Below are 12,740 nucleotides of genomic sequence, written 5' to 3' on the forward strand. Positions count from 1 at the left end.
TTTCAGGATCAGTCAGTAGTGATTCAGCATCTCTTCTCCCCCCATTATCAGTATCAGTCAATAGTGATGCAGAATCTCTTCTCCCCCCATTATCAGGATCAGTCAGTAGTGATGCAGCATCTCTTCTCCCCCCATTATCAGGATCAGTCAGTAGTGATGCAGCATCTCTTCTCCCCCATTATCAGGATCAGTCAGTAGTGATGCAGCATCTCTACTCCCCCCATTATTAGGATCAGTCAATAGTGATGCAGCATCTCTTCTGCCCCCATTATCAGGATCAGTCAATAGTGATGCAGCATCTCTTCTCCCCCCATTATCAGGATCAGTCAATAGTGATGCAGCATCTCTTCTGCCCCCATTATCAGGATCAGCCAGTAATGATGCAGCATCTCTTCTCCCCCATTATCAGGATCAGTCAGTAATGATGCAGCATCTCTTCTCCCCCATTATCAGGATCAGTCAGTAGTGATTCAGCATCTCTTCTCCCCCCATTATCAGGATCAGTCAGTAGTGATGCAGCATCTCTCCTCCCTCCATTATCAGGATCCGTCAGTAGTGAAGCGGCATCTCTTCTCCTCCCATTATCAGGATCAGTCAGTAGTGATGCAGCATCTCTTCTCCCCCCATTATCAGGATCAGTCAGTAGTGATGCAGCATCTCTTCTCCCCCCATTATCAGGATCAGTCAGTAGTGATGCAGCATCTCTCCTCCCTCCATTATCAGGATCAGTCAGTAGTGATGCAGCATCTCTTCTCACCCCATTATCAGGATAAGTCAGTAGTGATGCAGCATCTCTTCTGCCCCCATTTTCAGAATCAGTAAGTAATGATGCAGCATCTCTTCTTCCCCCGTTATCAGGATCAGTCAATAGTGATGCAGCATCTCTTCTCCCCCCATTATCAGGATCAGTCAGTAGTGATGCAGCATCTCTTCTCCCCCCATTATCAGGATCAGTCTGTAGTGATGCAGCATCTCTTTTCCCCCCATTATCAGGATCAGTCAGTAATGATGCGGCATCTCTTCTCCCCCATTATCAGGATCAGTCAGTAGTGATGCAGCATCTCTTCTCCCCCCATTATCAGGATCAGTCAGTAGTGATGCAGCATCTCTTCTCCCCCCATTATCAGGATCAGTCAGTAGTGATACAGCATCTCTTTTCCCCCCATTATCAGGATCCGTCAGTAATGATGTAGCATCTCTTCTCCCCCATTATCAGGATCAGTCAGTAGTGATGCAGCATCTATTCTCCCCCCATTATCAGGATCAGTCAGTAGTGATGCAGCATCTCTTCTGCCCCCCATTATCAGGATCAGTCAGTAGTGATGCAGCATCTCTTCTCCCCCCATTTTCAGGATCAGTCAGTAGTGATTCAACATCTCTTCTCCCCCCATTATCAGGATCAGTCAATAGTGATGCAGCATCTCTTCTCCCTCCATTATCAGGATCAGTCTGTAGTGATTCAGCATCTCTTCTCCCCCCATTATCAGGATCAGTCAGTGGTGATGCAGCATCTCTTCTCCCCCATTATCAGGATCAGTCAGTAGTGATGCAGCATCTCTTCTCATCCTATTATCAGGATCAGTCAGGAGTGATGCAGCATTTCTTCTGCCCCCCGTTATCAGGATCAGTCAGTAGTGATGCAGCATCTCTTCTCCCCCCATTTTCAGGATCAGTCAGTAGTGATTGAGCATCTCTTCTCCCCCCATTATCAGTATCAGTCAATAGTGATGCAGAATCTCTTCTCCCCCCATTATCAGGATCAGTCAGTAGTGATGCAGCATCTCTTCTCCCCCCATTATCAGGATCAGTCAGTAGTGATGCAGCATCTCTTCTCCCCCATTATCAGGATCAGTCAGTAGTGATGCAGCATCTCTACTCCCCCCATTATTAGGATCAGTCAATAGTGATGCAGCATCTCTTCTGCCCCCATTATCAGGATCAGTCAATAGTGATGCAGCATCTCTTCTCCCCCCATTATCAGGATCAGTCAATAGTGATGCAGCATCTCTTCTGCCCCCATTATCAGGATCAGCCAGTAATGATGCAGCATCTCTTCTCCCCCATTATCAGGATCAGTCAGTAATGATGCAGCATCTCTTCTCCCCCATTATCAGGATCAGTCAGTAGTGATTCAGCATCTCTTCTCCCCCCATTATCAGGATCAGTCAGTAGTGATGCAGCATCTCTCCTCCCTCCATTATCAGGATCAGTCAGTAGTGAAGCGGCATCTCTTCTCCTCCCATTATCAGGATCAGTCAGTAGTGATGCAGCATCTCTTCTCCCCCCATTATCAGGATCAGTCAGTAGTGATGCAGCATCTCTTCTCCCCCCATTATTAGGATCAGTCAGTAGTGATGCAGCATCTCTCCTCCCTCCATTATCAGGATCAGTCAGTAGTGATGCAGCATCTCTTCTCCTCCCATTATCAGGATCAGTGAGTAGTGATGCAGTATCTCTTCTCTCCCATTATCAGGATCAGTCAGTAGTGATGCAGCATCTTTTCTGCCCCCATTATCAGGATCAGTCAATAGTGATGCAGCATCTCTTCTCCCCCCATTATCAGGATCAGTCAATAGTGATGCAGCATCTCTTCTCCCCCATTATCAGGATCAGTCAGTAGTGATGCAGCATCTCTTTCCCCCCCATTATCAGGATCAGTCAGTAGTGATGCAGCATCTCTTCTCCCCCATGATCTGGATCAGTCAATAGTGATGCAGCATCTCTTCTGCCCCCATTATCAGGATCAGTCAGTAGTGATACAGCATCTCTTCTCCCCCATTATCAGGATCAGTCTGTAGTGATGCAGCATCTCTTCTCCCCCCATTATCAGGATCAGTCAGTAGTGATGCAGCATCTCTTCTCCCCCCATTATCAGGATCAGTCTGTAGTGATGCAGCATCTCTTCTCCCCCCATTATCAGGATCAGCCAGTAGTGATGCAGCATCTCTTCTGCCCCCATTATCAGGATCAGTCAGTAGTGATACAGCATCTCTTCTCCCCCATTATCAGGATCAGTCTGTAGTGATGCAGCATCTCTTCTCCCCCCATTATCAGGATCAGTCAGTAGTGATGCAGCATCTCTTCTCCCCCCATTATCAGGATCAGTCTGTAGTGATGCAGCATCTCTTCTCCCCCCATTATCAGGATCAGTCTGTAGTGATGCAGCATCTCTTCTCCCCCCATTATCAGGATCAGCCAGTAGTGATGCAGCATCTCTTCTCCCCCATTATCAGGATCAGTCAGTAGTGATGCAGCATCTCTTCTCCCCCCCATTATCCGGATCAGTCAGTAGTGATGTAGCATCTCTTCTCCCCCCATTATCAGGATCAGCCAGTCGTGATGCAGCATCTCTTCTCCCCCATTATCAGGATCAGTCAGTAGTGATGCAGCATCTCTTCTCCCCCCATTATCAGGATCAGTCAGTAATGATGCGGCATCTCTTCTCCCCCCATTATCAGGATCAGTCAGTAGTGATGCAGCATCTCTTCTCCCCCCATTATCAGGATCAGCCAGTAGTGATGCAGCATCTCTTCTCCCCCCATTATCAGGATTAGTCAGTAGTGATGCAGCATCTCTTCTCCCCCATTATCAGGATCAGCCAGTAGTGATGCAGCATCTCTACTCCCCCCATTATTAGGATCAGTCAATAGTGATGCAGCATCTCTTCTGCCCCCATTATCAGGATCAGTCAATAGTGATGCAGCATCTCTTCTCCCCCCATTATCAGGATCAGTCAATAGTGATGCAGCATCTCTTCTGCCCCCATTATCAGGATCAGCCAGTAATGATGCAGCATCTCTTCTCCCCCATTATCAGGATCAGTCAGTAATGATGCAGCATCTCTTCTCCCCCATTATCAGGATCAGTCAGTAGTGATTCAGCATCTCTTCTCCCCCCATTATCAGGATCAGTCAGTAGTGATGCAGCATCTCTCCTCCCTCCATTATCAGGATCAGGCAGTAGTGAAGCAGCATCTCTTCTCCTCCCCTTATCAGGTCAGTCAGTAGTGATGCAGCATCTCTTCTCCCCCCATTATCAGGATCAGTCAGTAGTGATGCAGCATCTCTTCTCCCCCCATTATCAGGATCAGTCAGTAGTGATGCAGCATCTCTCCTCCCTCCATTATCAGGATCAGTCAGTAGTGATGCAGCATCTCTTCTCCTCCCATTATCAGGATCAGTCAGTAGTGATGCAGTATCTCTTCTCTCCCATTATCAGGATCAGTCAGTAGTGATGCAGCATCTCTTCTCCCCCATGATCTGGATCAGTCAATAGTGATGCAGCATCTCTTCTGCCCCCATTATCAGGATCAGTCAGTAGTGATACAGCATCTCTTCTCCCCCATTATCAGGATCAGTCTGTAGTGATGCAGCATCTCTTCTCCCCCCATTATCAGGATCAGTCAGTAGTGATGCAGCATCTCTTCTCCCCCCATTATCAGGATCAGTCTGTAGTGATGCAGCATCTCTTCTCCCCCCATTATCAGGATCAGCCAGTAGTGATGCAGCATCTCTTCTGCCCCCATTATCAGGATCAGTCAGTAGTGATACAGCATCTCTTCTCCCCCATTATCAGGATCAGTCTGTAGTGATGCAGCATCTCTTCTCCCCCCATTATCAGGATCAGTCAGTAGTGATGCAGCATCTCTTCTCCCCCCATTATCAGGATCAGTCTGTAGTGATGCAGCATCTCTTCTCCCCCCATTATCAGGATCAGTCTGTAGTGATGCAGCATCTCTTCTCCCCCCATTATCAGGATCAGCCAGTAGTGATGCAGCATCTCTTCTCCCCCATTATCAGGATCAGTCAGTAGTGATGCAGCATCTCTTCTCCCCCCCATTATCCGGATCAGTCAGTAGTGATGTAGCATCTCTTCTCCCCCCATTATCAGGATCAGCCAGTCGTGATGCAGCATCTCTTCTCCCCCATTATCAGGATCAGTCAGTAGTGATGCAGCATCTCTTCTCCCCCCATTATCAGGATCAGTCAGTAATGATGCGGCATCTCTTCTCCCCCCATTATCAGGATCAGTCAGTAGTGATGCAGCATCTCTTCTCCCCCCATTATCAGGATCAGCCAGTAGTGATGCAGCATCTCTTCTCCCCCCATTATCAGGATTAGTCAGTAGTGATGCAGCATCTCTTCTCCCCCATTATCAGGATCAGCCAGTAGTGATGCAGCATCTCTACTCCCCCCATTATTAGGATCAGTCAATAGTGATGCAGCATCTCTTCTGCCCCCATTATCAGGATCAGTCAATAGTGATGCAGCATCTCTTCTCCCCCCATTATCAGGATCAGTCAATAGTGATGCAGCATCTCTTCTGCCCCCATTATCAGGATCAGCCAGTAATGATGCAGCATCTCTTCTCCCCCATTATCAGGATCAGTCAGTAATGATGCAGCATCTCTTCTCCCCCATTATCAGGATCAGTCAGTAGTGATTCAGCATCTCTTCTCCCCCCATTATCAGGATCAGTCAGTAGTGATGCAGCATCTCTCCTCCCTCCATTATCAGGATCAGGCAGTAGTGAAGCAGCATCTCTTCTCCTCCCCTTATCAGGTCAGTCAGTAGTGATGCAGCATCTCTTCTCCCCCCATTATCAGGATCAGTCAGTAGTGATGCAGCATCTCTTCTCCCCCCATTATCAGGATCAGTCAGTAGTGATGCAGCATCTCTCCTCCCTCCATTATCAGGATCAGTCAGTAGTGATGCAGCATCTCTTCTCCTCCCATTATCAGGATCAGTCAGTAGTGATGCAGTATCTCTTCTCTCCCATTATCAGGATCAGTCAGTAGTGATGCAGCATCTCTTCTGCCCCCATTATCAGGATCAGTCAATAGTGATGCAGCATCTCTTCTCCCCCCATTATCAGGATCAGTCAATAGTGATGCAGCATCTCTTCTCCCCCATTATCAGGAACAGTCAGTAGTGATGCAGCATCTCTTTTCCCCCCATTATCAGGATCAGTCAATAGTGATGCAGCATCTCTTCTCCCCCCATTATCAGGATCAGTCAATAGTGATGCAGCATCTATTCTGCCCCCATTATCAGGATCAGCCAGTAATGATGCAGCATCTCTTCTCCCCCTTTATCAGGATCACTCAGTAATGATGCAGCATCTCTTCTCCCCCATTATCAGGATCAGTCAGTAGTGATGCAGCATCTCTCCTCCCTCCATTATCAGGATCAGTCAGTAGTGAAGCAGCATCTCTTCTCCTCCCATTATCAGGATCAGTCAGTAGTGATGCAGCATCTCTTCTCCCCCCATTATCAGGATCAGTCAGTAGTGATGCAGCATCTCTTCTCCCACCATTATCAGGATCAGTCAGTAGTGATGCAGCATCTCTCCTCCCTCCATTATCAGGATCAGTCAGTAGTGATGCAGCATCTCTTCTCCTCCCATTATCAGGATCAGTGAGTAGTGATGCAGTATCTCTTCTCTCCCATTATCAGGATCAGTCAGTAGTGATGCAGCATCTTTTCTGCCCCTATTATCAGGATCAGTCAATAGTGATGCAGCATCTCTTCTCCCCCCATTATCAGGATCAGTCAATAGTGATGCAGCATCTCTTCTCCCCCATTATCAGGATCAGTCAGTAGTGATGCAGCATCTCTTTCCCCCCCATTATCAGGATCAGTCAGTAGTGATGCAGCATCTCTTCTCCCCCATGATCTGGATCAGTCAATAGTGATTCAGCATCTCTTCTGCCCCCATTATCAGCATCAGTCAGTAGTGATACAGCATCTCTTCTCCCCCATTATCAGGATCAGTCTGTAGTGATGCAGCATCTCTTCTCCCCCCGTTATCAGGATCATTCAGTAGTGATGCAGCATCTCTTCTCCCCCCATTATCAGGATCAGTCTGTAGTGATGCAGCATCTCTTCTCCCCCCATTATCAGGATCAGCCAGTAGTGATGCAGCATCTCTTCTTCCCCCATTAACAGGATCAGTCAGTGGTGATGCAGCATCTCTTCTCCCCCCATTATCAGGATCAGTCTGTAGTGATGCAGCATCTCTTCTCCCCCCATTATCAGGATCAGCCAGTAGTGATGCAGCATCTCTTCTCCCCCATTATCAGGATCAGTCAGTAGTGATGCAGCATCTCTTCTCCCCCCCATTATCCGGATCAGTCAGTAGTGATGTAGCATCTCTTCTCCCCCCATTATCAGGATCAGCCAGTAGTGATGCAGCATCTCTTCTCCCCCATTATCAGGATCAGTCAGTAGTGATGCAGCATCTCTTCTCCCCCCATTATCAGGATCAGTCAGTAATGATGCAGCATCTCTTCTCCCCCCATTATCAGGATCAGTCAGTAGTGATGCAGCATCTCTTCTCCCCCCATTATCAGGATCAGCCAGTAGTGATGCAGCATCTCTTCTCCCCCCATTATCAGGATCAGTCAGTAGTGATGCAGCATCTCTTCTCCCCCATTATCAGGATCAGTCAGTAGTGATGCAGCATCTCTACTCCCCCCATTATTAGGATCAGTCAATAGTGATGCAGCATCTCTTCTGCCCCCATTATCAGGATCAGTCAATAGTGATGCAGCATCTCTTCTCCCCCCATTATCAGGATCAGTCAATAGTGATGCAGCATCTCTTCTGCCCCCATTATCAGGATCAGCCAGTAATGATGCAGCATCTCTTCTCCCCCATTATCAGGATCAGTCAGTAATGATGCAGCATCTCTTCTCCCCCATTATCAGGATCAGTCAGTAGTGATTCAGCATCTCTTCTCCCCCCATTATCAGGATCAGTCAGTAGTGATACAGCATCTCTCCTCCCTCCATTATCAGGATCAGTCAGTAGTGAAGCAGCATCTCTTCTCCTCCCCTTATCAGGTCAGTCAGTAGTGATGCAGCATCTCTTCTCCCCCCATTATCAGGATCAGTCAGTAGTGATGCAGCATCTCTTCTCCCCCCATTATCAGGATCAGTCAGTAGTGATGCAGCATCTCTCCTCCCTCCATTATCAGGATCAGTCAGTAGTGATGCAGCATCTCTTCTCCTCCCATTATCAGGATCAGTCAGTAGTGATGCAGTATCTCTTCTCTCCCATTATCAGGATCAGTCAGTAGTGATGCAGCATCTCTTCTGCCCCCATTATCAGGATCAGTCAATAGTGATGCAGCATCTCTTCTCCCCCCATTATCAGGATCAGTCAATAGTGATGCAGCATCTCTTCTCCCCCATTATCAGGATCAGTCAGTAGTGATGCAGCATCTCTTTTCCCCCCATTATCAGGATCAGTCAGTAGTGATGCAGCATCTCTTCTCCCCCATTATCAGGATCAGTCAATAGTGATGCAGCATCTCTTCTGCCCCCATTATCAGGATCAGTCTGTAGTGATGCAGCATCTCTTCTCCCCCATTATCAGGATCAGTCTGTAGTGATGCAGCATCTCTTCTCCCCCCATTATCAGGATCAGTCAGTAGTGATGCAGCATCTCTTTTCCCCCCATTATCAGGATCAGTCTATAGTGATGCAGCATCTCTTCTCCCCCCATTATCAGGATCAGCCAGTAGTGATGCAGCATCTATTCTCCCCCATTATCAGGATCAGTCAGTAGTGATCTAGCATCTCTTCTCCCCCCATTATCCGGATCAGTCAGTAGTGATGCAGCATCTCTTCTCCCCCCATTATCAGGATCAGCCAGTAGTGATGCAGCATCTCTTCTCCCCCCATTATCAGGATCAGTCTGTAGTGATGCAGCATCTCTTCTCCCCCCATTATCAGGATCAGCCAGTAGTGATGCAGCATCTCTTCTCCCCCATTATCAGGATCAATCAGTAGTGATCTAGCATCTCTTCTCCCCCCATTATCCGGATCAGTCAGTAGTGATGCAGCATCTCTTCTCCCCCCATTATCAGGATCAGCCAGTAGTGATGCAGCATCTCTTCTCCCCCATTATCAGGATCAGTCAGTAATGATGCAGCATCTCTTCTCCCCCCATTATCAGGATCAGTCAGTAGTGATGCAGCATCTCTTCTCCCCCCATTATCTGGATCAGTCAGTAATGATGCAGCATCTCTTCTCCCCCCATTATCAGGATCAGTCAGTAGTGATGCAGCATCTCTTCTGCACCCCATTATCAGGATCAGTCAGTAGTGATGCAGCATCTCTTCTCCCCCCATTATCAGGATCAGTCAGTAGTGATGCAGCATCTCTTCTCCCCCATTATCAGAATCAGTCTGTAGTGATGCGGCATCTCTTCTCCCCCCATTATCAGGATCAGTCAGTAGTGAATGCAGCATCTCTCCCCCCCATTATCAGGATCAGTCAGTAATGATGCAGCATCTCTTCTCCCCCATTATCAGGATCAGTCAGTAATGATGCAGCATCTCTTCTCCCCCCATTATCAGGATCAGTCAGTAATGATGCAGCATCTCTTCTCCCCCATTATCAGTATAAGTCATTAGTGATGCAGCCTCTCTTTTCCCCCATTATCAGGATCAGTCAGTAGTGATGCAGCATCTCTTCTCCCCCATTATCAGAATCAGTCTGTAGTGATGCGGCATCTCTTCTTCCCCCATTCCGCCCCCTATTGGAGGTTGCAGTGATTGGATTCTGACCTTTGCAGGTCGTGCAGCACAGAAGTGTGACCGTGCTTTGCCTCTGGTGTGTTGGGTGCTGCTGTTGGGGGGGGGGAGGCTCCAGGCTTTTGGGGGGCCATGATAAGTTGCCCCCCGTGCTCAGTAAGTTGTGATTGGGGTCATTGATCATGCGATGTGACAGGCAGTGTCCTGTGGTTTTCCCGGGAGCATCTCTTATGCTCTTAACACCCTGCAGCTGTTTCCTTTCCTCTTGTCTCTGGAAGAAGCAGAAAGAGCAGAGACATCTGGAGAGGATGCAGAGTCCCATCCTCACGACGTTGCGGTCCCTGCCCTCAATCTCTGCTCGATGTGTTACTCAACCGGTCACCCCTTTCCTGTTCCTATTTCTTCCTGCCACACACAGGGGGCATGGTGCACGCTCTGGCTCCGCTGCAGCGCTGGGCGGGTTATTTTTATTTCTGCAGCGAACTCTGGGGCTGACGATGAACCGTTGTTGTGTTCTGTCTCCTCTGCGCAGAATTAAACTAGTGCTCTGTCCTCTCTGCAGAGTCCACTGGTCCCACATGGGCACAATATTAGCGGACAGAGTGTGCAGTGCTGAGTGCTGCTGCATGGTGTGAGAAGGACGCACAGGAGCACAGCTCAGTACCAGAGCAGCCTGCAGGAAAGGCTGGAGCAACAGCATTTATTAACCCTCGGGCCAGGAGAGTGTGAACATCGACCCATCTCAAAAGGAGGCAGGGATGCCACCTTTTACTGTATAGAGGCACCGATCTGCAGTAAAGTAACTGATCCCACCCCCATTCACAATTGGGAAACTTTGCAAACTTTCCACTCTCTGCAATAAACCAATATAAATAGCTGAACACGACTAAGGCTGCGCTTACTCCGGCAGTGGATCACTCGACCCATACACCGGCTGCCCGCACTTCCATGTGCATAGAAGCATCTGGTTACACAGGACGACGTGCTGCCGACGCTGGACGACATGCTGCCGAGATGCTTAGAAATCATTGCACCTGACGAACGAGTGTTTTGCACGTCGGTCCGATAATCGGCAGCCTTTTTGCACCGCGCTCAGGGAATGAGTATCTGTAGGAACGAATAGACAAGTACAGCGATAGTGCCGTCACTTATGTTGTTATATGCAGAAAAAAAAAGTTATACCGCTTCAAAAACACCGCGGTGAGCCCCTCAGGCTTCCGCCAAACACATGGTGAAATCAATGAGGATGAACCCGGACTATTCACAATCTGAGGCGCCTGATAATCTGGAATGTTTGATGCCGGAGTATGAATGAATATGGCTGCTCATGTCTGTGATTGCCGCTGAGTTCTTCACACATACACTGCCATGATCTCTGCTCCAAAGTCTCCGCATATGTGTCACGCAAGGTGTGGGAAAGACTATGTGCAACATGAATAGAAGAGGGGGAGGAAGCCCAAACATTAGGGAAAGGGGGAGTGGAGACCCCTAGGCTGATCTAATATCACCCTGACTACCCTATCGTCCCCATATTGATTCTACACCAATCGCCGAGCAGGACCCTAAACCCTGGATGTCCCTAGAGCTAGGCCCTAGATAGGGAGGGGGGAGGGGTGATCACTGGTCAGGCCCCTCTAACAACTAAAGACAACAAGGGAGACAAACAAAGGGGATACACTTAGCTTGAGCACAGACCAGAGGAGAAACATCAACTGTCCTCCAAGGGCACCAGAGAAGAAGCTAGCCTACTGGTAGTGCTCCAAGCCTGTACATAGAAGTATCACCGGCAATTTCCTGCAGCAGTTTTTAACTCCCCTGCAAGGGTGTGTCAATTCACAGCAGGAGGGAGGTCGCCTCTGGGTCTTAAAGGAAGAAGGATTAAGAAGTTGTCTGCAATGCCAAGTTCAGTAAGCTTCTACAGCCAGATACAGAACAACTGTTTATTATACCTGACACACCCGTGACAACATGCACCGCCATAATCTCTGCTTCGGGGTCTCCGCACATGCACCGCCTTGATCTCTGCTCTGGGGTCTCCACACATGCACCTCCATGATCTCTGCTCTGGGGTCTCCGCACATGCACCTTCATGATCTCTGCTCTGGGATCACCACACATGCACCTCCATGATCTCTGCTCTGGGGTCTCCGCACATGCACCTCCATGATCTCTGCTCTGGGGTCACCGCACATGCACCTCCATGATCTCTGCTCTGGGATCACCGCACATGCACCGCCATGATCTCTGCTCTGGGATCACCGCACATGCACCGCCATGATCTCTGCTCTGGGGTCTCCGCACATGCACCTCCATGATCTCTGCTCTGGGATCACCGCACATGCACCGCCATGATCTCTGCTCTGGGGTCTCCGCACATGCACCTCCATGATCTCTGCTCTGGGGTCTCCGCACATGCACCTCCATGATCTCTGCTCTGGGGTCACCGCACATGCACCTCCACGATCTCTGCTCTGGGATCACCGCACATGCACCGCCATGATCTCTGCTCTGGGGTCTCCGCACATGCACCGCCATGATCTCTGCTCTCTCTTGCAGGAAATGACCTATCTGTGTATAGCGGCCGGTGACTCCGAGCGGCAGAACCTGTAAGAATCTCTGGATTTATCTCGCGTCTTGTTGCAGATAAGTTTCATTTCTTGCACTTGTCGCCGGTCTCCTCAGTCGCTGGACGTCGCCTTCTGCCATTGTCAGCGTCAGTGGAAATCTGAGCTTCTGTTTCCTCCGCAGTCGGAGGTTTCTCTCATTGTGATGTTTTCTCACCCATTGTGGAGTAGCAGTATGACAGCCGGGGTGTTTCTCTTCGTAGGAGCTTGCAATTGAATATAACGGTGATACAGTATATACAGAAGTGACAAAAATGTTTGGCCTGGAAATTTGGAATAGTATATAATGTATTATATTACGTATTATTAGGCTCTGCACGATCACCTGCCCCAGAGCGGAATGACCGGATGTAGAAAAACTCTACTCAGCCAGCCCCTCCTGTCCCTCCGCACAGCCCCTCACATCCCTCCCCACAGTCCCTCGCGTCCCTCCGCAGAGCCCCCCTCCTGTCCCTCCGCACAGCCCCTCCTGTGCCTCCCCACTGCCCCTCTCGTCCCTCTGCACAGCCCCTCCTATCCCTCCGCACAGCCCCTCATGTCCCTCCGCACAGCCCCTCGCGTCCCTCTGCACAGCCC

General features: G+C 49.1%; 1 protein-coding gene across 1 annotated transcript in view; it reads left to right on the forward strand.

Moving 5' to 3' along the window:
* LOC141175946 (dual specificity protein phosphatase 22-A-like) overlaps positions 1–12,740 on the forward strand; it is a 114,811-nt gene that overhangs the window by 38,386 nt on the left and 63,685 nt on the right. The window contains exon 4 of the mRNA XM_073659938.1: positions 12,097–12,146. Coding sequence (XP_073516039.1) covers positions 12,097–12,146 — 50 coding nt within the window. The remainder of the gene's footprint in view (positions 1–12,096; positions 12,147–12,740) is intronic.

Source organism: Phyllobates terribilis, unplaced genomic scaffold (assembly GCF_046119375.1).
Source record: "Phyllobates terribilis strain yellow unplaced genomic scaffold, ASM4611937v1 Scaffold_14__1_contigs__length_39327217, whole genome shotgun sequence".
Lineage (NCBI taxonomy): Eukaryota > Metazoa > Chordata > Amphibia > Anura > Dendrobatidae > Phyllobates > Phyllobates terribilis.